At 36.3% G+C, this 25,940-nt stretch overlaps 1 protein-coding gene across 1 annotated transcript in view; it reads right to left on the bottom strand.

Annotated features, from left to right (window-relative positions):
• BDP1 (BDP1 general transcription factor IIIB subunit) overlaps positions 1-25,940 on the bottom strand; it is a gene marked incomplete at its 3' end in the record, with an annotated part of 90,000 nt that overhangs the window by 9,401 nt on the left and 54,659 nt on the right. Inside the window, exons 19-35 of the mRNA XM_081090039.1 lie at positions 25,570-25,786; positions 22,592-22,770; positions 21,173-21,386; positions 20,134-20,273; positions 18,439-18,613; positions 17,979-18,169; positions 16,491-16,878; positions 11,618-11,740; positions 8,965-9,001; positions 8,390-8,482; positions 6,922-7,147; positions 6,272-6,429; positions 4,541-4,691; positions 4,158-4,338; positions 3,158-3,221; positions 2,619-2,805; positions 1,410-1,614 (exon numbers count right to left, since the gene is read on the bottom strand). Coding sequence (XP_080946165.1) covers positions 1,410-1,614; positions 2,619-2,805; positions 3,158-3,221; positions 4,158-4,338; positions 4,541-4,691; positions 6,272-6,429; positions 6,922-7,147; positions 8,390-8,482; positions 8,965-9,001; positions 11,618-11,740; positions 16,491-16,878; positions 17,979-18,169; positions 18,439-18,613; positions 20,134-20,273; positions 21,173-21,386; positions 22,592-22,770; positions 25,570-25,786 — 2,929 coding nt within the window. The remainder of the gene's footprint in view (positions 1-1,409; positions 1,615-2,618; positions 2,806-3,157; positions 3,222-4,157; positions 4,339-4,540; positions 4,692-6,271; positions 6,430-6,921; positions 7,148-8,389; positions 8,483-8,964; positions 9,002-11,617; positions 11,741-16,490; positions 16,879-17,978; positions 18,170-18,438; positions 18,614-20,133; positions 20,274-21,172; positions 21,387-22,591; positions 22,771-25,569; positions 25,787-25,940) is intronic.

The following is a 25,940-nucleotide window of genomic DNA, read 5'->3' as shown; positions in this document are numbered from 1 at the left end:
TATCAGATATACAAGGATACACTGCCTTTGTTGTCTGCTATCATCTAAGGACTATTGGTCTTCAAGTGTCCCTTTGAGAATACAGATTTATGGCTAAATTAACTTTGCCATAGTGTGGTTACATACATTATAAGTACCAGAAACAAAAAAACAGAGGGTGCTAAGAAACATACAACACAGTGCATGTTAATTGAATCTGCATAGTATTATCAGGCTTCCCTAAGGTAGTGATCACTGAGTTAAAGAGGTTTGTATGTTTTAAGGGCGGGGTGGAGAACGTCTGGCTCATGGGCCATATAAGGCCTGTGAAATCATTTGGTCTGTTCCTGCCAAGGCATTCGGCATGTTAATTAAATGTTTGACCAAATATAGAAAGCTAATTTTTAAGTTGATAATTATAAATATGATGTTATAAATATTTATGAGAATGATGTTATAAATATCCAAATGGCCCTTGACAGAAAACCACTGTTTTAAGGGATCAGTTCAGAAAAAGAAATAGCAAAAAAATGGCCGGGGACATGAAGGAGTACTGTGCTTTTGAGAAAAAAGATGGCCACTATGGTTAGGGAGTAAGGTAGAGATTAGCACAAGACTAGAGACATAAATGAACCAGATAAGTATAGAGCCTTAGAAGTTCTGTTTTTATTCCTAATAGCAATAAGAAGCTTTAAGCATTTTAATGGTGGTGGTGATATTAGTATCATCATTTTATACAATAGCAAACTCAATCAGAGAGGTGAAGTAGCTTGCCAAAGGTCTCACAGCTATTAAGTGGTACAACCAAGATCCAGACCTGTATGATGCTTTCAGCCTACTTTTTAGCTAACGATACAGAGCCAGGAATGGACTTCCTAATTAATGTCCATCTATTTTCTTATAGAACAGGTTGAAAGTAAAAATACAAAACCAGTTTTACTGTAATTATTTAGGGTGAAAAGTATTAGAACTATCTATATATATAAAAGCCTAAGCAACCATTATGACTGAGCATCCAGAACGACTGGTCGAGTAGTCACTATGACGCTCAACACAGGAGCTGCTCCCTGGTGATCAGTGCACTCCCACAGCCAAACTCCTGCGGCACCGCCCCCTGGCTGGCCAACCTTCCATGGCCCCTCCTCCCCCAATCAGGGAGCCAGCCGGCCAACTCCCCGCAGCCTCTCCCCGCCCCCTGCCCTGGCTGGCTGGCCCTCCCATCAGCCCCGATCAGGGGGCTAAACAGCCAATCTCCCAGGGTTCCTCCTCCCAGCCGGCCCCCCAATAGGTCTTGAACACAAGCCAGGCCAAGAGACCCCACCCGTGCATGAATTCATGCACCAGACCTCTAGTCTTTATATAAAGAATATAAAGGGAAAAAACAAATCAATCTGTTATAATATGGCCATCTTACTTAGTGGCTTTCTTACCTCAGAGGTATATTCTTGACAATCATCTCTTAAAGTGAGTGAATGTTTTTTGGCAGGAGGAACATGGTCACTTTCATCAGACCTACAATGAAATCTCTTCCTAGACAGAAGATCCAAATTAGCAGGAGGCTTTTCAGAAGCATCACTTCCAGAATTAGATAAACACATGGCATCCTGACCAACTGAAGTTATTGGAAAATTCATACTGCATAGAAAATACATACACATTAAACCAGTTAATTAGAGGTGATTTAATGAGGTTAAAGACTGAGCTATTCCAATCAAAACTGCCACAAACACTTCAAAGTAACTATACCATACATGGCACGGACAACAAAAATGTTAGTGAGCCTCCATTAATACTTAAAGGCTTAGAAATTAAATTCCATAATATTGAATGAAATCTGAGGTATAAAAAATGTCTGTAAAGTTTAATTTTAATCCAAAATGTCTCTTTCTGATATAAAAGACTTCAATTTCTAATTCTATTTAATAGACAATTAAGCATCTTAATCAGTGACTGTTAAAGTACAACTTAAGAATTCTACTGTAGCCCTAACCGGTTTGGCTCAGTGGATAGAGCGTCAGCCTGCGGATTTAATCGTCCCAGGTTCGATTCCGGTCAAGGGCATGTACCTTGGTTGCGGGCACATCTCCAGTAGGGAGTGTGCAGGAGGCAGCTGATCGATGTTTCTCTCTCATTGATGTTTCTAACTCTCTATCCCTCTCCCTTCCTCTCTGTAAAAAATTAATAAATTATATTAAAAAAAATTTTTTTAAAAGAAGAATTCTACTGTAAAGAATTAAAATGAGCATCAAAAATATATAGAAATGGTACCTCTACTATTTTTGCAACTTTCTGTGAGTGTATTTAGAATATATATTTACGTTTACAAAGTAACAAAATTTAAGATATATATAAATGCTTACAAAGTAACCATACCTTTAATAGATGCCACTTTATGATGTACATTTATAGGTGTTTTTAGCTTTCAAAATACATAAAATACCACACAAGCTTCATACAAAAATATTATACATTTGTGACATCTTCATCAGATATAAAATAAATTATTTCTTCTCTACCACATGATTACTAAATAAGATATCTAGAATTACAAATGTTGGTAAATGGCTCATTCCTATCAATACTATTTGATTCATAAAGTAATTTTTCTCCTAGCAAAAACAGTTTAGCTCATCCATTACCTCATGTCGCCCTTTTCTTCTGTAGTCACTGATTTGACCAATATGGGCGCTGGCAGTAAAGGGTTTGGCATTAACTGTGTAGAGTTTTCAGTAAATTCTTGTACTGCATCGGTTGGAATTTCCACCAGAGTTAAAATGAATGCTTGCTCTTCCTCAGCATCATGATGTACGTTACCAACTAGATTGACTATCAAAATTTAAAAGTTCGTAATGAAAAGCTGAACCATGAAAGTACAGAAAATCATTTCATTTCTAAAAAGTCTCAAAACAACTTATCACTAAGAATAAAAGCTGAATTACACCCAAAAAAATAAAAAAGTAATTTTATAAAGGATAAAGATGATTCACTATGGAAATTTATAATTTTGAGCAACAAAATACTTCAAGTTGTTTTTTATTTGTTTTTTTAATTTAAGGCCATCATAGACCTCCCCCCGCCAAAAAAACACACAATTGTTTTGTTTTTTCCACAGTCAAATTGGGGAGTAAAAACCATACTGTTAGGTTCTATGATACTTTATTGAAGCAGATTACCATACCTGCTAAATCCTGAGGATTGCTTACATTCTCTTGTTGGACTTCTGGAGTACTAGTTGGTATACACTGCCATAAAAATTAAAATGAAAAAGGTTGTCCAAATCTCAGTTTTAAAAAGTTTTCCTGACAATTTGATATACTGAAAAGTTATGGTTTCAAAACTCAACACAATTATCTAACCCTATGCAATTTTTCAAAGTGTTTTTGGAAACTTGATTGTACCAATAAACTTTTAACATTTACACACAGAAATTCCGACTGAATTAATATGTGTAGTCTATGAAATGAATTTTGACAAAAAAGGGAGCCCTAGCTGGTTTGGCTCAGTGGATAGAGCTTCGGCCTGGGGACTGAAGGGTCGCAGGTTCAATTCTGGTCAAGGGCACATGCCTGAGTTGCGGGCTCGATCCCCAATAAGGGATCTGCAGAATGCAGCCAATGATTCTCTCTCATTATTGATGTTTCTTTCTCTCTCTCTCTCTCTCTCTCTCTCTCTCTCTCTCTCTCTCTCTCTCTCTCTCTCCCTCCCTCTCCCTTCCTTTCTGAAATCAATAAAATTGTTACCCCATATCTCATACTGTTAGACACGTAGCTTCTCAGATCCAGGGGCTAAGTAGCAAGAGGTGAATTCTCTATGTACAAAACACTTCACTTTTCAAAGCTTTTACAACAAAGCTAGGTATTGGCTAGTTTATCACTGTGCTCCAGAGACTAAAAACAAAATAAAAATTCTATCACAGTACATTCTTGCAAAGGCAAAACAGATCAGTGGTTGCCAGAGGCTGGGAGTGGGAGAGGAGGGGTGACTAAAAAAGGACACCAGAGAATTTGGGCAATGATCGAATTGTTCATGTATTAGTCACATGACTATGTGTTTGTAAAAATGTATAGAATTGCACATTAAAGAGGGTGAAAGGTATTGTGTTTATATTATACCTTAATTTTTTTTTAAATGAGGAACAAACACCTAGCCACCACTTACTATATTTTTCATTCCTTTACCTCTGGCACATAAGGTGTAAGCACATTGTCTCCATTCGAGTCCTTTCCCAGGGGCTCTCCAACAGAACTCTCACTAAGACCCCTACCCAAACCAAGTGTGTGGGAGCTTGTCTCAGAGGAAACAACTGGAGCAAATGACAAGATCTGAACTTCTTGAGATCCCTGCGCTTGATCTTCCTTTCTGAAAGAGAAATTAGTATGTATTAGAGTTTCAGTATACTTCTATTTGAAATCAAGCAGACAACCACAGCATGTTTAGAGCTAGGTACATCAAATTCATCTATTTTATTGTTTTTTAAACTTTTATATTATATTAATACAACAGAACCTGGATGTTTTGTTTGTTTTTAAATTAAATTCATCCCACAGTCTCTCCTCTTTACCTTTCCTTTAGGCTTGCTTCCTGCAAAATACTGGTCTCTTCAATACCATGGTCATGTGCCAATCTGCTCTGCTCCTTATTCTCTGCTATTGTTTCTGATTCAAGGTTTTTATCTTCTAATCCCATTGCTTTAGGAGCATTTTTCTCCGTTTCTTAAATAAAAAAACATTTAAGATATAATCCAAAATAGTACAGCTAAAATCTCCACATTAGAAACATATTTTCTCTTCAAAGACAGATCACTATATAGTGGGCTCTTTCAAACATCTCTTAATCCAAAAAGCAAGTTCATTATTATTTTTTAATATATTCTTTTTTTAAAATATATTTTATTGATTTTTTACAGGGAAGAAGGGAAAGAGATAGTTAGAAACATCCATGAGAGAGAAACATCAATCAGCTGCCTCCTGCACACTCCCTACTGGAGATGTGCCCGCAACCAAGGTACATGCCCTTGACCGGAATCGAACCCGGGACCTTTCAGTCGGCAGGCTGATGCTCTATCCACTGAGCCAAACCAGTTATGGTAATATATTCTTATTGATTTCAGAGAGATGAAGGAAGAGGGAGAGAGAGATAGAAACATCAATGATGAGAGAGAATCATTGATCGGTTGCCTCCTGCACGCCCTCTCCTGGGAATCGAGCCAGCAATCTAAGCATATGCCCCAACTAGGAATCAAACCATGACCTCCTGGCTCACAGGTTAATGTTCAACCACTGAGCCATGCCTGCCAGGCTAAAATGCAAGTTTATTGACAGGGCACATATTTCACTCCTGGCTACCACAAAAACTCCATCTCCATTTAATGGTAATAGAAGTATAATTAGAAATCCACCAACAAAAGAAGTTTACAGGTGGATATACATGAGGTCTGGTTAGCTCCGCCTTGGGAAAAGTACTGGGAAGGAGTTGTTCTACAAAGAATAATGTTACAAAGGGCAAGAAAATGACTTCTATATAGGAAAGGTAACCTGAGCCAGCAGGAGAGTGCTTCCGGGTACTGCTCAGACCAGAGTAACAGGCATTGCTGGTTGAAAGAGAAACCCCAGAAATCAGGAATCCCAAAACAGAAATGATGATGTTAACTATCCAGACCTTCTACATACAACATACAGGGTTTAACACAATCTCAGTAAATATATCAACACCACTAAGTACATTTTGAAAAGTGAGAATGGTGTACCGTATGCATATATTTTTATTCTTCCTGAAAGAAATATACATATTTATGTATATATGATTATATGGGCATACACACACCCTCATTAGATACTTATGTGTATAAAATTTTTCTGGAAGTCTATAATAAAAACGGTTAAAAACAGCTTACCACTAGAAGTGGGATTAGAGGGCTGGGAACCTAAGGAGGAAGGAGTTTTTAAAATCATATGCCTTTTGGGCACTGTCTTATTTTCTGCCACATGCATGTATACCTTTGTAAGAAATGTGTGCTTGAACATTCATGTACACACACACACATTCACACACAGAAAAAAAATATATTTATGAAGAGAAAGTTTGATCAAGTAAATATAGTAAAATGGTAATAATTATTGAAACCAATTGGTGGATTTATAGGTATTTATTTTATAGCTCATTCTACTTTTTGTACTTTTGAAATTAATAGTAAGTTAAAATAAGTTTAACAACTGAATATTCCATTTGAAATGTTATGTAATTTCTTGTGTCAAAGTAATTTTGTAAGTCTCAAGGGAATAATAAAATTTACCTCTTTGAATTTCCACTTCTCCTTTGGTTACAAGCAAACTGGGAACTTCCTGATGAGCACCAAATCTGTTGGTCCCTAAAATCTTCCTAAGATTTGGCTTAGGCTTGGCAAATCTCCTCCTCATTCTGAGATTACTGGTCACCTCTGAAGTTGTATTCCTAGAAAAAGAGGGGGAAAAGAGAGAAATCTATCAATGTGTAAGAATTCTCTCGCTTTGATACATTCTGACTAGCACTGATACAGACAGATATGTGCCACCTTCTAAGGAGCCACATCATCTGAAGTTTCATTTTTTAATGTTAAAATTACGTGGTAGTAACTTTTCTAAAGGTCTTGAGAAGGGAAGAGATTCCAGACCATATTTGTAAAACAGAGACTAAAACTATTTATATAAAACTATTTCATTAAAGCTTTAAAGACACGCTTATTGCAGTAATTTTAATATGCAAAACATTAAACTAAAATCACAATCAGCAATTATTACTTTAAAGGATAAGAAATCAGTACTGTCTACTTTACATTTATGCAAGTATTATTCAAAACTATTAACTAAATTGATGGTTAGTTTAAATATATTTATTAATAGGCTACTATAATTTATTTTTTGGTAAAACTCAAAAGAAATAATAATTTAATAAAGCAAAATAAACCTGGATGATCTAGCATTTTCCTTTACTTTCTCCATTAAACCAATTTCTTCTTTAGTACTTTGTTCCTCCAATTCAATCTTGTTTTCTTCTAATGATGAAAGAGGTATACTATGGACAGGTGAAGAAAGCTCCTGACATTCATAAACAATTTTGTCACTGACATTATCTGGGTTAAAAGGAATACGGCTTTTATCCTTTGAATGAACACCAGGAAGTACACATATTCCTATTGCAGAAAAAAATAGAAAATACAAATAGATGTCAAAATAAAATAAATCCTTCAACATTCAGCAATTGCAAAATTCTATAGCGTTTTTAAAGTTTGCTCTTTTGGGCTCCTAAATTAAATTTATGATCCCATCCTTCATGCCAAATATTTTACCTTTTCTAAGCTTAATAATTCTTATAGACTGAAATATTTGGGTTATTATAAGTAAAAATGAATCTTTTTGTTACTTTTAATAACTATATAACCTCAAATGAATTAAGAAAATCACATTTATAATTTTTAAAAACCTGTACTTTATGTCCTAGAGATTTGTGATAAGCTCCAATGCAATACTCTGCCATTAAGAATCAAGCCTGAAAAAAAAAAGAATGAAGCCCGCTCTGGCCAGGTGGGTCAATTGATTGGAGCATCATCCAGTACACCAAAAGGTCACAGGTTTAATTCCCGGTCAGGACACATACCAAGGTTGTGGGTTTGATCCTTGGTATGGGAGGCAACTGATGGATGTCTCTCTCACACTGATGTTTCTCTTTCCTTCTCCATTCCCCTCTCTCTAAAATCAATAAAAACATATCCTCAAGTGAGGATTAAAACAAAGAAAGATAAACCATGACTCTGTTCACCTCATATCATCTACGGTTTACACATTTTTAAAAGAAACATTTCTGTATCTGCATGACATATTCATAGAGTAAAATAGTCAATATCATTGCTTCTTAGCCTAAAATATTAAAAATCTGGGTTGACATATAATTTGGCTCAGTCCAAACTAACAGAACATTCTAAACCAAATAATCTCAATGATGGCTACTGCCCCTTCATACTGTATTCGAATGTCACGTAATTATGGAACTACCCAAAGAAGCAGCTCCTTTGCTAAAGAAACATGTATAAAGTAATCAGTGATCAGTAAGTGCAGTTAACTAATGATGTTTATGATAACAAAGGTAACTGAGCACGTACTATGTGCTGGGGATACAGCATTGAACAACTATTCCACAAATACAAATTACTCTTAATAAACCAAGTGCACTATCTTGAAATGGTGGCCACTACATCTAAAGGGGCAGTTAGAAGGATCATTGCATATATATTATCTTTCCTGGAAAAACAACAAAGTGGTGCCAACTTCAAATGTAACAGGCAGGTATTCACTTATTATGCAAATGTGGGTATAATTTCTTAAAAGTTGGACTTTAAAAGCTTCTTTTTTTTTAAGGACTTATTTTTCATTCTTACCATCACTCTGTTCTGTACTGATCTCTGACTGCAACACTAGATCTCCCATTGTAAGTAAAGTAATGGCAGCTTCAGTGCTTCCATCGTTGGTTTCTTGTGAGAAAATATACCAACATTAAAACAGAAGAATGAATCTGGAAATTTAAGTTTGTTTACTTAGAAAACGTTTTTAAATTCAGGTGTTTATCCTCACGTAACAAATTTCAATACCTCTATACCACTAATCCCTTACTAGGGTAATGTTTTCATTAATTTACTGTAAGTAAAGAAATCATCAACTGTTGGCTTTTACTCACTGCAAATGCCTCCCTCCCATTAAGTAACTTAGTATCTTCAAAAAAATGCATCTATGCAGATCAGAGGAAAAAATACTTCTTTACTAAACATTTAACTCAATTCATTTTCTACAGTAACATTCCAAGAATTCACATTTCTCCTAGAGGTGACACATTCAAAAGCTGAATCATTTTGTTCAACTCTCCAGCAAAATGACTCATTTACAAACTACCACCACTACTATATCATTGTGCTAGTGTTAACCAAGTAATTTTTAACAGTTTCCTATTAAAAGTTACCTGTTTCATCTTGGGTATGTTCACCTGTGGTCATTTCCTAAAAGAGGAAAAGTAATATCTTATGTAGTTTCCCAAATTATTTGTTCTGTATCTCAAGAAACACTATATTGTATAGATCTATCTGTGCTTTTAATTACAATGGAGTGGGAACTGGTTTTCCCCCCTTAATTATAATTATTCATAAAATAGAACAGAAATACTTAAAAATCCAAGTTCTTTTGTCTATTGCTCCTTATTTTACTTTTTTTGTATTATGTATAAATTTTAATTATGATTATACTGCAATCTGCATCTACCATTCTTACTTTAGTTCTTCACTTCATAATACTTCAGCTTTAGTCATAGTTGGCATAAGTTTTGACTCAATGGAAACCACGGTCTGAAAAATATCAGAATTTTTTTTACACTACTAAGAAGTTATAGGACTGATGTCCAGCATGACAGCATGAGGAGCTCTGCTGACCCTCTCCCCATTGAAAATGGTGAAATTTATTTAAAAGCAACCGTTAAGGCCTCTGGAAATGATCCTAAGAGCATAGGATAAAAGATCATCTATTCATGAAAACTTGATAACAAAGGGAAGATCCGTGGTATTTGAACAAAGATTGTTCTCTTCCTCCTTCTTCCCAGCTCAGCAGACATAGACTCCACCTCAAACTGCTGCAGCCAAGAAAACAGGGCCCTTTCTCCCTGCAACTCCCAGCTAGAGGGCTTTCTTCCTAAGAGGAGCAGGTATAAGATTCATAATAGATAATAGACCAATATCTAATATGAATATGGACACAAAAGTCATCAATGAAATACAAGCAAACAGAATTCAGCAACATATAAAAATTACACATCACGAACAAGTAGGATTTATCCGAGGTGCAATGTTTTGTTTAACATCCAAAATTCAATCAGTATTATACATCGTATCAATACAATAAAAAACAAATATCACATGATCATCTCAATAGATGCAGAAAAAGCATATAATTCTAATCCCCTTTCATGACAAAATACACACACAAACCAGAAATAGAACTTTTTTAATTTTATAAAGGACATCTATGAAAAACACCATAGCTAACATTAAACTTAATGGTGAAAGATTAAATGTTTTCTGCTAAGACCAGGAACGAGACAAGAATGTCCACTCTTGTCACCTGTATTCAACATTGTATTGGAGGTTCTAGCCAGGGCAATTCGGCAAGCAAAAGAAATAAAGAACAGCCAGGTTGGAAAGTATTGTAAATTGAATTGTGTCCCCCAGAAAGATGTTGAAGTCCTAACACCCAGTACCATGAATATGACCTTATCTGGGATGCACAGTCTTCGTAGAGGTAATCAAGTTAAAATTAGGCCCAACAGGATTAGGGTTGGCCCTAACCCAGTATGACTGCTGTCCTATAAGAGGAGAAGAAACACAGACACACAGACAGAAAGAAAACCATGGCAATGAAGGAAAAGTTTGGAGTTGTGCTGCCATGAGCCAACTAATGACAAGGACCGCAATAACTGCCAGAAGGTAAGAGAAAGGCCTGGGATGGTTTCTCCCTCAGAGCCTCCAGAAGGAGCCATCACTGACCTTGATTCATGCTACAATAATGAACCTTGAAAACATTATGCTAAAAGAAGCCAGACACAAAAACCATGTGTCCATTTACACTGAATGGCCAGATTATTATGACCGGCCAGATTATTATGATCACCCCATCAGTACAATGAAGTGAATTAGTTATGCAAATAATAATAATAATAAAACCTTGAGAGTATTTGCTTAGGAAGTTTTCAATATTCAGTATTTTTGGAAGTGTCAATTAACTACTGATGGGGTGGTCATAATAATCTGGCCACTCAGTGTACATGCAATGTCCAGAATACACAGATCTATAGTGACAAAAAGTAGTTTGTTTGGCTAGACCTGGGGAAGGATGGAAAGCAGTGGGGAGCAACTGCTAATGGGTATGGGGTTTCTTTTTGCAGTGATGACAATGTTCTAAAATTAACTGTGATGATGTTTGCACATAACTGTATACTAAAAATCATTGAATTGTACACTTTAAATGGGTGAACTGTATGGTGTGTGAACTGTGTCTTAATAAAATGTTTTTAAAAAGTTGTAATTTCAAGTCTTCATTTTCAAAATTAAGATAAATTCTAACCAAATAAGAAAGAATACCAAGCAAAATGCAATTAAATACATTCCAAATAATTTATATTTGGTATAGATTTAATGCAACTTAAGATTATGAGCATATTAAGAGCTATACCCACAAACATACACAAAGATCACTGCTCTTCAGATCAAATACAAAACCTATAGATTATTCATTAGTTCTACTATTCACACTTACAGCTCCCTACATGACAAAAATTAGTGAACTGCTTGTAAACCTAAAGTATTCAAAATAAACTTCCAGTCTTTTTTTAAAAAGTCACAAAGGTAGAAGTGAGCCAGTTGGGCTGTGGAGGCTTGGGAAACAAGTTATAGAAGCAAACGAAGGGCCCCTGGAGCTTCAGAGAGAGAAAAGCAAAGGTAATGCACCGAGAGAAAGAAGAGGGGGATGGGGAAAGGCATGGCTGTGCTCCCCAGAGAGAGAGCAACAAGCTTCCAGTCTTTTGAAAGTAAACAAAGAATTAAACACAAAACATTAAAATGGATGCTTACAACTGATAATACATTCAAGTTTTCTTCTTGTTTCATTTCCTGAGTGGTCACATCTGTGTTTGAGAGCTGATGTTCATCAACCGTTATGAATCCAATATCTGGGACATTCACGGTTATTTCAAGCTGTCAAAATGAAAAGTCTCATTATTTCATATTGGCATACTATACACAGACAAACAAGTAAAATAAAATGGTAAACTGAAAAAAATAATCCAGATTCATACACAATTAAAAAACTGGAGAATAGTCATTTTTACACTGATTTGACATCAACTTGGCAAAAGTAAAACATATAAGGCTTTTGAGGGGGCTGTGAGTCTTATAGCTAGTAAGCAACTTTTCCAAGGCTAATTTTCCTAGTACCTAGCATTTAATTTTCCATTATCCCCACTTTGTCCCTACTTGCACATAGTTAATCTCATCAGTCTGTTAGCATTTATGGAGTGCTTCCTAAAAATTAGAGGGCTGCAGATAAAAGGATACAAAGCTGAATGAGACAAGTTTGGTCCCTGCCCTCAAGGAATTCACAATCTAAGAAAAACAGATTTATAATCAACTAACTATACACTGTCTTAAGGACTAAAATAGAGATGAGTTGAAAGCTCTTAAATATATTCCAGAGGCCGTGTGCACGAATTCATGCACCAGTGGGGTCCCTCGGCCTGGCCTGCAGGATCGGGCCGAAACTGGCTCTCCAACATCCCCCAAGGGGTCCCAGATTGCAAGAGGGAGCAGGCCAGGCTGAGGGACCCCATTGGTGTACGACTGGGGCCAGGGAGAGATGCGGGAGGTTGGCCAGCTGGGGAGGGACCGCTGGAGGGCTCCAGGGCATGTCCAGCCTGTCTCGCCCAGTCCCAATCGGCCGGACCCCAGCAGCAAGCTAACCTACCAATCGGAGTGTCTGCCCCCTGGTGGTCAGTGCACATCATAGCGAGCAGTTGAGTGGCCTTAGCATATCATTAGCATAATACGGTTTGATTGGTTCAACAGCTGACTGGTTAACAGATACTTAGCATATTAGGCTTTTATTATATAGAATATTACCCTCTCCCCCACCAAAGCAACTACCCTCTCCCGCAACCCAAAACCTGTATAATTCTTGATAGTCATGTCAATGGCTATGTAAAATAATGGGTTTACTCACATTTACCCTTCATTTAGCAGTGTTACTGGTCAAAGATCCCTATAATCTGGGAACTAAAAAGACTAAGATTTCTCTCCTAGACTACATATAAGAGAGTGTGGCTCTTATTCCTTATTAACAGAAAAAAGAGTATAAAAGACCATGTGATTCAGTAGAAACTGAATACAGAGTCAAGTATGAAAATCTGCCTTCAAGACATATTATAGTAACATCTGTGTGTTCTGTGTCTGCATCCTCAGAAGCAAACATTAGAGAAAAATCTATGCTAATGTCCTACAGGTCTGGGATGATAAAAAAGTTCAAGTGATTTGAAAAGACAAAATATTTTCTGAAAAGTTGCACGAAAATGGGAATATTCCAGATAATTGAGAGTTGGTTCTTTGAACACCATCCAGTGTCAAAGCTTTACTTTTTAACAGCTTCATTGAGATATAATTTACACACCATAAAATTCACCCATTTAAAGTATATACGTGTGTGTGTGTGTGTGTGTGTTTGTGTATGCAAACTGTCTCCTCGACCAAGAGTTCAACTGGGAGTTTGACTGGGAGAATGACCAGGGGGTGGGCCGGCAGTGGCAGGCGGTTAGGGACGGGAGGCACCCCGGCCGGCAGCCGGCAGCCACTAAGGACCCTACCCATGCATGAATTTTGTGCACTGGGCCTTTACTATAATATAATGTTTCTTGGATTATGCACAAATATGTACACCCATCACCAGTCACTTTAGAACACTTTTACTGCTTCAAAAAAGAAACCCATACCTTCATCCCAGGAAACCAATAATCTACTTTCTGCCTCTATAAATTTTTTTTTTTTGGACATTTCATATGAATAGAATAATATGTGATTTGTTTTTGGTAACTGGCTTCTTTCACTTAGCACAATGTTTTCAAGGTTTCACGATTCATACTGTAGTATATATCAATACTCTATATTCCTTTATGATTTAACTAGAGGCCCATTGCATGAAATTTGTGCACTTGTAGGGTCCCTAGCAGCTGCCAGCCACCGGCCGGGTACTCCCTCCCGTCCTCCAGCTGCCTGCTACCGCTGCTGGCCAGGGCCTTCCTCCCTTCCCCCAGCCACCTGCCAGCGCCAGGGCCTCCCTCCCTTCCCCAGGCCAGCCCGCCCCCTGGTTAAACTCCCGGAAGAACTCCAGTTAAGGGGATAATTTGCGTACTGCACTTTTATTATATAGGATAATATGCCGTTGTATTTCAATGCTTTTTAAGAAAACATTTTCTAATAAAGACAATTTCCCTGCCTTAGTAATCTTGCCATAAAGAATAAAAATTTAACTTTCTTTACTCAATTATAATGATTAATGCTATTTAAGAAGGCATTCTATATTAATTCAGGGATAAATCCTGAAACCTGATTTTCAGAAATTTCTGACATTAGTTTTGACTAGCAATTTGCCTTTCACCCAAAGAAATCTGTAAATTATAAAACATATAGCTAATTAAATTCATATGCAGTGTTAAACAGCTATCCTTGCACAAAATTAACCTTCCTTTTGCAATTTCTTAGTTTCAACTAAAGCTTAAATTCACTCTTTACTTTTAACTTTTAGTTACAAGAAACAACTTGAATTTACATCATTTTTGTTTACCTTCAACCATTCTAACTCAATAGCTTTACAACACTTAACGTGTTATTAATAACAGTGAAGAAAGATGGTTTGGGCCCTAGCTGGTTTGGCTCAGTGGATAGAGCATCAGCCTGCGGACTGAAGGGTCCTGGTTCGATTCTGGTCAGGGCACATGCCCAGGTTGCAGGCTCGATCTCCAGTAGGGGGTGCGCAGGAGGCAGACGATCCATGATTCTCTCTCATCATTAAAAATTTTTTTATTGATTTCAGAGAGGAAGGGAGAGGGAAAAAGAGATAGAAACATCAAGGATGAGAGAGAATCACTGATTTGCTGCCACCTGGGGATCAAGTCCACAACCCAGGCATGTACCCTGATGGGGAATTGAATCATGACCTCCTGATTCATAGGTAGATGCTCAACTACTGAGTCATGCTGGCTGGGCTCTCTCTCATCATTGACATTTCTATTTCTCTCTCCCTCTGCCTTTCCCCTCTTAAATCAATAAAAATAAAAATAAAAAAAGTTGGTTTGGACCACCATTCATAAATGTAAATTTATAGATTCAGTAATCCATTAATTCTGGGTAACTTAACATTATTTGAATTGTTTTATGTATCCTACTTCTTTTATTATTACCATCAATACCATCTCAGTTCATTCCTGATTCTGTTTCAAATGACTCAGAAACTATCATGAGTACTTACTACAAAACTGATTGATATATGCTACTCTATAAGCCACGTAAATCATTGAAAACTGAGGCAAAACAGAAAACTTCAAAGTTACAAAGTTGAAATACTAGACCTAGAGGCAAAGGAGTAAGGAGCTTTTATAATAAAGTAAGTTGAAGTAGTATGTTCCTCCATCTCAATCCATTAGGATGGCAAGTATCCAAAAAAAAGAAAGAAAAAAGAAAATAACAAGTGTTGGTGAGGATGTGAAGAAATTAGAACCTTTGTACACTATGGATGAGAATGTACAATGATGCAGCTGTTATGGAAAACAGTATGGTGGTTGCTAAAAAAATTTAAAATGGGCCTTGGCCAGTATGGCACAGTTGTTTGAGCATCGTCCCATGCATTGTGAGGTTGCCGGTTCAATTCCAGGTCAGGGCATATGTTCGGGTTGTGGGTTCAATCCCCAGTGATGGGTGCACAGGAGGCAGCCTATTGATGTTTCTCTCATTGATATTTCTATATTTCTCTCTCTCTCTCCTCTCTCTCTCTCTCTCTCTCTCTCTCTCTCTCTCTCTCTCCCTCCCTCTCTCTCTCTCCCTCTCTCTCTCTCTCCCCAACCCCAACCTTCCTCTCTACCACTCTCTCTAAAATCAATAAAAACATATTTTTTTAAAAAATCAGTGAAACTTAAAATTTAAAAAAATTAAAATAAATTTATAATGTACCATACGATCCAGCAATTCCACTTCTAGGTATATTCCCCAAAAAATTAAAAGCAGGAGTTAGAAGAGATATTTGTATACCCGTGTTCATAGCAGCATTCTTTTATTTTATCCAAAAGATGGCAGTAACCCAACTGTCCACTGACAGATGAATAAACAAAACATGGAATGGAATATTATTCATCCTTTAAAAAGGAGGACATTCTGGCACATGATCAAACATAGATAAACCTTGAAAACATTATGCTAAGTGAAACTACTAACAAAAAAGATAAACACTGTACAAGAAATATTACACAAGGTATCTAAAGTAGTCATAAGACAAAAAGTGGAATGGTGGTTAGCACAACCTAAAGGGGAGAGGGTAATGGGGAATTATTGTTTGATACGTACAGAGTTTTAGTTTTGCAAGATAAAAAATGTTCTGGGGATGGATGTGATGATGGTGTAGCACAATGAATATACTTAATGCCACTGAACTATAGACTCAAAAATGGTTAACATGGTAAATTTTATGTTATGTGTATTTTACCACAATTAAGAGTATACAGATATATGTCTCTTCTACCTTCTCTACTAACCAGAACTCAGCCTAAGCCTATAAAAATTACATTTGGTAGAGGTAACTTAGAGAATGAACTCTCCAAATCCTAATATTCACTAAGAGAAGAAAACATGATCCACTAAGAGAAAAATACAAGTAAGATAAAGTCCCAAGCACTCAAAAAGAAACTACCTCTTCCATCGTTTCCTCAATATGAGTAGAAACAGGTTCAGGAGATCTGAGACCAACAGGTACAAACACTGGAGCTTTGTTTATTTCTTCTGGAGCAAGATGATAGCTTTCTTCTTCATAGGCAGATTCAAAATCTTCAACATCATCTTCATCCTCTTCCTGGGAAGCCCGAAGAGTCACCAGCATAGCCTTGGGAGCTCTAGGTTCCTTCTTAGAAGTCTTACTCCGAATTCGTTTTGATCCACGCCCTTTGTTCACAGTTGGTTTGATCTTTCGATGCATTCTCCTTTCAGTATGATCCATCTCATATCCAGAGGCAGAAGAGATAGCTGTTCTTTGATTGAGAGCAAGTTTAGAGTAATTTGATTCTTTTAACAGCTGTGAATGGCTGGAGGTTTAATCAAAATAACAACATAGTCATTGCACACACAGGATAATTTTAAGGAAAACCAAACTTTTAGACTGAAATCCCAACTCAAGCCTTAAAATGAAAACTCCCACCACTCATTCTGTCAAAAACTTATACTGTGAAAAGAAGAAACTTACTATTAGTTTCTCATTCAGAGTTATCTGAATATAAAAACATAAAAAATACAATTCTTAAAAAATAAATAAAAGTCTTAGTTATCTACCCACAAATTTTTCATAGTAAGTTTTATTTCTGGGCTATTTTCCCCCTTGCTATTTAAGTGGAGATAAAACACAAGACTGGAAATTATCAGAGGAAAAAGGAATGACAGTCAATGGGCCAATAAATACAGAATAGGAGGTTAAAAAATGATACTGGTTATTCCTATTTGGTAAACAGATTAGGATAAAAGAAAACAAGAGGATTCAAAATATCCATCAAAACAATGTTGGTTTTAAGAACTTAGTTCCCTTCCACTTTTCTTGAAAATGATGGAAGAGGGTACCCTTCACCGGTGTTTGTACCCCTATCTGAATTAGTACTCTAATTATTTAGGTACTGCATACTACTCTTTGGTCAGGCTTCTGCTCATATCTACCATACTTAATAACCATAGATTTTAAATGTAGGGTAAAGAAAATCTTCCTAAAAAGATCCAAAGGAAGTAAATATTCAGTAAATAAAATCAAAAGGGAAGAGAAATAGACCGGTCGATAAAAAACAATCTACACTTCTGTTAACAAGACATCTCTTACTCTATTAATAAATTAAGGTAGCCGAAACCAGTTTGGCTCAGTGGATAGAGCGTCGGCCTGCGGACTGAAAGGTCCCAGGTTCAATTCTGGTCAAGGGCATATACGTTGGTTGCGGGCACATCCCCAGTAGGAGATGCGCAGGAGGCAGCTGATCGATGTTTCTCTCTCATCGATGTTTCTAACTCTCTATTTCTCTCCCTTCCTCTCTGAAAAAAATCAATAAAATATATTTTTAAAAAATACATAAAAAATAAATTAAGGTAGGACATCTATAAAGAATAAGTTTTTATTTCTTCTGCTTAAAGTAGTCATGTAAAATTTTACCTTGCTAATTTACTGAGATGCTGCTCTTCAACAACTGAAGACACAGAATTAGCCCCTACAGTTTTCTGTCCAACACTTCCTGATGGTTCAACTTCTGACTGAAGATCTTTCTTGGCCAAACTAGCCTCTTCGGAACCTACACAATCTTTTCTTGCTGAAACCTCCAGAGAGGTCAGAAGCTCAGCTTTTTCCTTCAATATAAGAAGAAACAGCTAATATTACCACAAAAACAATCTCTATGGCAATTTGATTTGGTAGTTTGACCTAGAGTCCCAAGCTTGCTTAGACACACACACACACACACACACACCCTATGACTGGTTTCTAAGTTTTTATAATATTAGAATGCCACTCAATTTTCAAGAAAATAATGACAATATAAAATTAAATATTTTTAATGTTTTTCATGTTCCTGACAAAATATAGCCCATTGATAAAAATTATATATTTTCAAACTTACTTTCTGAAGGAGCTGGGTGTCAAAATCTCCTTGCTGCAGCAAATTATCTTCTGGTTTCCAGGCCTCACCCAGATCTGCTCTGTCTTTTTCTATAACTCTTTCCTCTTTATTATCATCTGCTCTTCCCAAATTTTGCTCAGGGTTTTGGAACTGCCTTCTTATCAATTGTGCTGGGCTAGAAACATAAGTTTTATGTTCATTTCTAGAATGAAGTACAAATCATCTTGAAGAACAAAAATCAGAATTCTTTTTCAATGTACCAGCTGTTAAACATTTTTTTACACAAACCAATCCTCTGTTCAAAGGACTATATGTAAATTCGCTATGCTAATATGAAAGGAAGAACATAGAAGCTTTTACAGTATAACATCCATTTTCTGTATAGCCTGGGAAATAGTTTTACAATAATATTAATCTTGGTTACTTTCATTGATCCTGGTTTGTGGTTTCATTCTACTTTAAGAAATTTTCAGAGTAATAACTAGAAAAAAAATTCTAGTAGTTGAAGATGGAATTCATAACGGCACTTTAAACAAATGCTTCAACTGGGCTCTGAAGCATGAACAAATGTTCAGTGGTCACAACAAGCATAGATGGTCCTACTGGTTCACGAGCAGGCTTGAAAACTAGAGTCTCTTCTCCTTCCACATGCCTATCAGCTCATAGAAAAAGCTTTATTAATAGTCAGTGTCATAAGAATCTCAATAAAACCCATTTTATCTGCCAAAACATAGAAAGACAAGATTTAAACATTTAATAGAGTAGCCATAGCCTCCAAGGCAACCCAAGTCTTAAGGCTTCCTGGGAAGAAATAATTGGCAAAGATGTGAATTCTGAATTAGAAAGCTTAAAACTAATATAAATGTGGATATTTATAAGAATAACTGGATATGTGCCTATCATTGGTTCTCTAAATGATCTATATTAAAGACTATTCTTAAGTAATATTTCTAATAAATTACCCAGAAAAAAGTACTTAGTTACATTTTCAAATGTATCTATCTAAGCTCTTCTGTCAGTGAAACACCAAGTAAGTTCACAGAAGTTCTAACAAGGTTATGATGCTAACTAATACATCTAGTGCAGACTAATGCATTTGGGAAAACAAATTATATCTAACATAAGTATAATCTATACATATAAAAGCCCAGCAACCAGAACGATGGAACGACAGAACGACCGATTGCTATGACGTGCACTGCAGTGGTCAAATGGCCCTATCAGGGTCCCAATCACCCCCAACCAAAATCCTGTGGCCCCTCCCCCCAGCAGGTATTTTGTAGAAGGGCCACACTCAAGGGGCCAAAGAGCCGCATGTGGCTCGCGAGCCGCAGTTTGCCAACCACTACCCTAGCCAGTTTGGCTCAGTGGATATAGCGTCTCCCTGCGAACTGAAGGATTCCAGGTTCGATTCCAGTCAAGGGCACATGGCTGGGTTGCAGGCTCGATTCTCAGTGGGGGGCGTGCAGGAGGCAGCCAATCAATGATTCTCTCTCATCATTGATGTTTCTACCTTTCTCTCTCCCTTCCTCTCTAAAATCAATAAAAATATATTTAAAATATATTCGAGTTCATAATTATTACTTTATACTTTCATAAATTTTTAAGATGTGAATTTATATAAAATTAATTATGTAAAAACCCAACCTTTATCTTTGGAAAGTTTGATGCTTTCTGATTTAAAGACACACTCACCTCATCCTTTTATCTAAAACATCAACTTTGTTAACATGAAGGTTTTCTAGAAGAGCCACGTGACTCTGATTTTCATACATTCTTCCTTCAGAAACTTTGGAGGATATAACTTCAATTTCAGTTCCAATTTGATAATTTGGCTGAAATGACAAAACCAACTTGTGTATTTTTTAAAAAACAACAGAATATGCTTTCTAAATTATTTTGAACATTAAGATAGACATTTAGTTTTTTAAAATGAAAACTCAAACTAGATATGTTCATGATTTGCTGCCCAAAACATAATTGCCTAATTTAGAAAGCTTAAAAGATTTTTGCAGTAATATGTTTAAGTGATGCTTTTAAAAGTACAATAACCATCTGTTATGAACCCCCCCAAAAGAAATTTAATGTTGTTGTTTTTTTAAAGAATCAGGAGGTTCAAATAAAAATTACAATCACTTTAAATCTAGATTTTTACTATAACAGACAGAGAAAAGGACAGAAAAACAAGAACTGTTGAAACGGACATTACACTACTAAGATTTCCTTCTAATATCACAAGAGCCATCATCAGTAAGAGATGGTTTAACTATCATTCAAAGAGCAGAATGTTTATGCAGCAGTTAAAAATAATGTATCCCTGTATTCTTGACACAGAAAGTCAGTTAATATATTAAATGAAAAACAGTTGTCACAAAATAGCATGCATGTAATCATTTGAGTATTTAAATTTACATACGTATTCACATATGCATGCATTGGGATACATCTGGTAAGATACAACGACAGTTTAGTGGTAATCTCATGTGGTCAGATTTGTGGTAATTATTTTGTATTTATTGAAAATTTTCACAATGAATAGTTCATTAGTAAGGAAAAAATAAACCTATATTTACTTTTTTTTAACATTCAGAACGGTAAATCTGAAACAAAACTAGATAGATTATGTAATCACTGAATAGAGTAAGTGTCAAATTACATAAGACAAGACTGAGCTATCATTTAATATTTTAATTTGCATTAAAAGGCTCAACTCAATTACATGACAATAACTCACCACACTCAGGAATTTCTTTTTAGTTTCGTCTTTTTGTAATTTTGTCCTTTCTTCTTCAACTATGCCTTTGGCTTCACCTTTTTCTACCATTTGCCTCTGTCCAGCCTTTTTTATATTTGGTCTAGGTCTCTGAAGGCGGCCCCTAACTGGTCGAGTAGGATGGATAATACTTTCCTTTATTTCTTGTTGAAAAGTGTTTATATTATTATGAGTCCTAGAAAGAGGGGCAAAGAAAAATAGAGGAACTTGACTGTAAAAAGATGAAAACTACTGTAAAAATGTAAAATTTGAGTATCCTCTAATAAAATTACCCTCTCAATAACAATTTACTTTCTGATTATAAATATACCTTGTTTTATAAAAGGACATATTATTTCAATTATTAAAAGGTAATGAGCCCTAGCTGGTTTGCTCAATGGTTAGAGCGCTGGCCAGCGGACTGAAGGGTCCCGAGTTTGATTCCACCTGGTCAAGGGCACATACTAGTACCTCGGCTGCAGGCTTGATCCCCAGTCCTGGGTCTAGTTGCATGTGGGAGGCAACCAATCGATGTGTCTCTTTCACATCGATGTTTCTCTGTCTCTCCCTCTTCCTTCCACTCTAAAAACCAATGGAAAAATATCCTTGGATGAGGATTAAAAAAAAAAAGGTAATGAATTTATATGAGGTACCTACAATATTCATATTCATAGAAAGAAAGTACAATCCTGGTTGCCAAGAACTAGAGAAAGGGAGGAAAGGGGAGTTATTGTTTAATGAATACAGACTTTTAGGTTGGGAGAATAAAGTTCTAGAGATGGATGGTGGCAATGGTTGCACAATGTGAATGTCCTTAATGTCATTAGATTATACACTTTAAAAAACGGTTAAAAGCTAAATATTATCTACTATGTATTTTACCACAATTTTTAAAAATATATATTTTTATTGATTTCAGAGAGGAAGGGAAAGGGAGACAGAGATAGAAACATCAATGATGAGAGAGAATCAAGGATTGGTTGCCCCCTGCACGCCCTGAATTGAGCCCGCCACCCAGGCATGTGCCCCTGACCGGAATCGAACCCGGGACCCTTCAGTCTATAGGCCAACACTCTATCCACTGAGCCAAACTTGCTAGGGCTTTTACCACAATTTTTTAAAAGACAAATAATACCTTATACACATATATTTCTTAAATGCATTGCTTTGTGTAAGATCTTAAGCAGTGAACAGTGAACATAAGCAGACAAGCATAAAAGGTGTTGAACTCAATCTGATTTTCAATTTTACAGGCAGTCTGCCATATGAATAAAAATAAATCAAATACAAAATTCTTTATATTCATTGTTAAAATACATTAATACATCTTAATTTTTAAAAAAGAAGTATTTGAAAGAACTCTGTCTTATTTTAGATTTTCAAAGGACTATCACTGTTTACCCCATAGAAATAAGTAATTCCTTTTCCTGGGCTTGTGTAGACTGAGAGGCCTCTTCAGATTCACAAAAACTTGAAGGTGAAAGGTTCTTTTCTGTCAGTTCACATGGTAACATCCCAGCCTCCTCTTGCCTGTGATCTGATTTGTCTTTTTCTCTTGATGTCATCAGGGAAGACGCATCCTAGAAAGAGATTAAAAAAATTTCATTGAGGGTCGGTAAAATATAGGGAAATAGGAACTTTCATATACTATTAGAATAATAAATTTGTATAGTCTTTGTAGAGAACAATGGGACAGAGCTATTAAAAATTTTATTTTCCAACTATTCTACTTCTAGAAATGTATCTTATAAAAATATTCAAAAAGTATCTAGAAAATTATATAAAAGGATATTTATTATAGCAATATTATTCTGTGTGTGTCCTGCTGCCAAAAAAAAAGAGAAAAAAAAAGGGGGGCATTACGCTAAAGAAAATACAAATAAAAAACTGAAAACAACACAAATCTATCACTAGGAGACTGGATAAATAAATTATAATTTCTTCATAATAATATAGCATAGAGCTATTTAAAAGACAAATTTCTAAATACTGCCCTGGCCGATGTGGCTCCAGCCCAGCTGAGCATCATCTATGCTCTGAAAGGTCACTGGTTGAATTCCCGGTCAGGGTACAAGGCCAGGTGCAGGCTGGATCCCCAGTCAGGGTATATGCGTGAGGTAGCCAATCGATACCTCTCGTACTTCAATGTTTCTCTCTCTCTTTCCCTCTCTCCTTTTCTTCTTTCCTCCCTCCCTCCTTCCCTCTCTAAAAATCAATAAAAACGTATTTAAAAATTTCTAAATACTGATCCAAAAAGATGTTCACAGCCCTGGCAGGGTGGCTCAGTAGGTTGCAGTGTCATCCTATACAGCAAAAGGTTACAGGTTCAATTCCCAGTAAGGGCACATACCTAGGTTACGGGTTCAATCCCGTCGGGTGTGTATGGGAGGTAACCAACTATGTTTCTCTCTCTCTCTTTGTCTCTCTCTCTCTCTCTCTGTCTCTCTCCCCTTCCTCTCTCTAAAACATCAATAAAAACATATCCTCGGGTGAGGATTAAAAAAAAAAAGAGATGTTCGCAATATTGTAAGTGGAAAAAATCAGAAGGCAAGCTATGATGTCGTTTTTGTAAAACAATGAAAATACCCTCACGTTATTATTTATATAATATGTAACTATACTTAGAAAACTCTGTGTTGCCCTGACTGATGTCGCTTGTTGGTTGGGTGTCAACCCATGCACCAAGGTGTTGCTGGTTCGATTCCTGGTCAGGGCACATGCCCAGATTGCAGCCAATCAATGTTTCTCTCACATCAATGTTTCTTTTTTTTTTTTTTTAATATATTTTATTGATTTTTTACAGAGAGGAAGGGAGAGGGATAGAGAGTTAGAAACATGATGAGAGAGAAACATCGATCAGCTGCCTCCTGCACGCCCCCTACTGGGGATGTGCCCGCAACCAAGGTACATGCCCTTGAATCGAACCTGGGACCCTTCAGTCCGCAGGCTGACGCTCTATCCACTGAGCCAAACCAGCCAGGGCAATGTTTTTTTCTCTCTTTCTCTCCCTCTCCCTTCCTCTTTCTCTAAAACAGGGGTGGGAACGTAAAGCCTGCAAAACCATTCTGTCTGGCCCTGACAAAGCATTAAACCTGAGTTAACCAAATGTTTGCAGGCTAATTTTTAAGTTGATAATTTTGTATGGCCCAAAAAGGATGTTATAAATATCCAAATGGCCCCTGGCAGAAAAAAGGTTCCCTATCCTTGCTCTAAAAAAGCAATTTAAAAATCTTAAATAAAAAAAGTATCGGTGGGTAGATTCAAAATTGCTACATGATTAACTTGGCAAGGACAGATGGAACATCATAGGGGACTGTCTCTATTTAGATTCTATACTTTTTCCAATTTGGAATTTTTATAATCAATAAAAAGTGATTTATCTTTTAAAATATAAGATTAGAAGAATAAAATACAAATGCTCAAGTATAATAAGAACTAAGCTATTTTAAGATGCAAAATAAGAATTTAATTCAAAAAAAGTACTTCACATATTTAGAATTTGAGTGTTATTTCATTTCAAAGTTTTTTATATATATTTTTATTGATTTCAGAGAGGAAGGGAGAGGAAGAGAGATGGAAACATCCTGATGAGAGAGAATCATTGATTTACTGCCTCCGGCACAACCCCTACTAGGGATCAAGTCTGCCACCCGAGCATGTGCCCTCACGAAGAACTGAAACACAACATTCTGGTTCTTAGGTCAATGCTCAACCACCAAGTAATAACGGCCAGGCTCATTTCAAAGTTTTTGATGCTACATCACATAATATTAAATTTATGAACCAAGTAAATAAACTCCTTTAACTCTTACCAAGCTCTTTGTTTTTTAAATCCTCACCCAAGGATATGTATTTTTAATTGATTTTAGAGAGAGAAAGGGAGAAAAAGAAAAAAAAAACACACCAAGGTGAGAAACATCGATTGGATCAAAGCCCCAACCTGGGTATGTGCCCTGACCAGGAATCAAACCCGAGACCTTTCAGGGACAATGCTCCAACAAACTGAGTCACATTGGTCAGGGCCAAGCTCTTAACTTTTCATTTCATCTTCACAACAGACTGAAATAAAAAACTGTCATTCCCATTTTCCCTATGAAGAAACTGGTTCATCATTTGGCTATAATCACACAGCAAACAAAGGTCAGAACTTAAACTACATACAGCCCAGGCTTCTTAAATTCGTTCCATGACATACTTGCCCATCACAGAGATCTGAGATTCTTACACAAACCATGTGGAACAATGAGGCACATTAAGTACAGCTACAACAAAATCACACATGGTAAAAATTGTATGAGGAAATACTTGAGAAATTTCAATTCCAAGCGTTTTACTTTATTAACTAAAACAAAAGAACCTCCATTGTAAATATCACTCACATATAGAGAAGGGAGAATGTTCATTTGTTCACCATCCTGTTGTATCATAATAGTCTCTATTTTATCCACTTCCAATTTCTTCCCAGGTACATGTTTTTCTGCTTCCATAGTCTCTCTTTTTAAAGCTGCTCTTGATAAGTTTGGTTTTGGTCTTTTGAATCGACTTCTCATAAAAGGTGCTGGTTTAAATGGCTTCTGTTCTTGAGGAAGAGATTTGCTTTTGGAACAAGGATTATCAAACTTTAGAATGAACTGAAGGGGCAGTGGGAGAGGAGTCTTAGGACAATCTTAGAGATTGGCAGTAAATATTTAATTCTGATTCTTAACAAGAAAACAAATTGGACTATCTGGTAGCTTCTGAAAAAATGAGT

This window comes from Myotis nattereri (genome assembly GCF_964212035.1).
Source record: "Myotis nattereri genome assembly, chromosome: 4".
Lineage (NCBI taxonomy): Eukaryota > Metazoa > Chordata > Mammalia > Chiroptera > Vespertilionidae > Myotis > Myotis nattereri.
The sequence above is the reverse complement of the archived record's forward strand: the minus strand, read 5'-3'. Positions and strand labels throughout refer to the sequence as shown.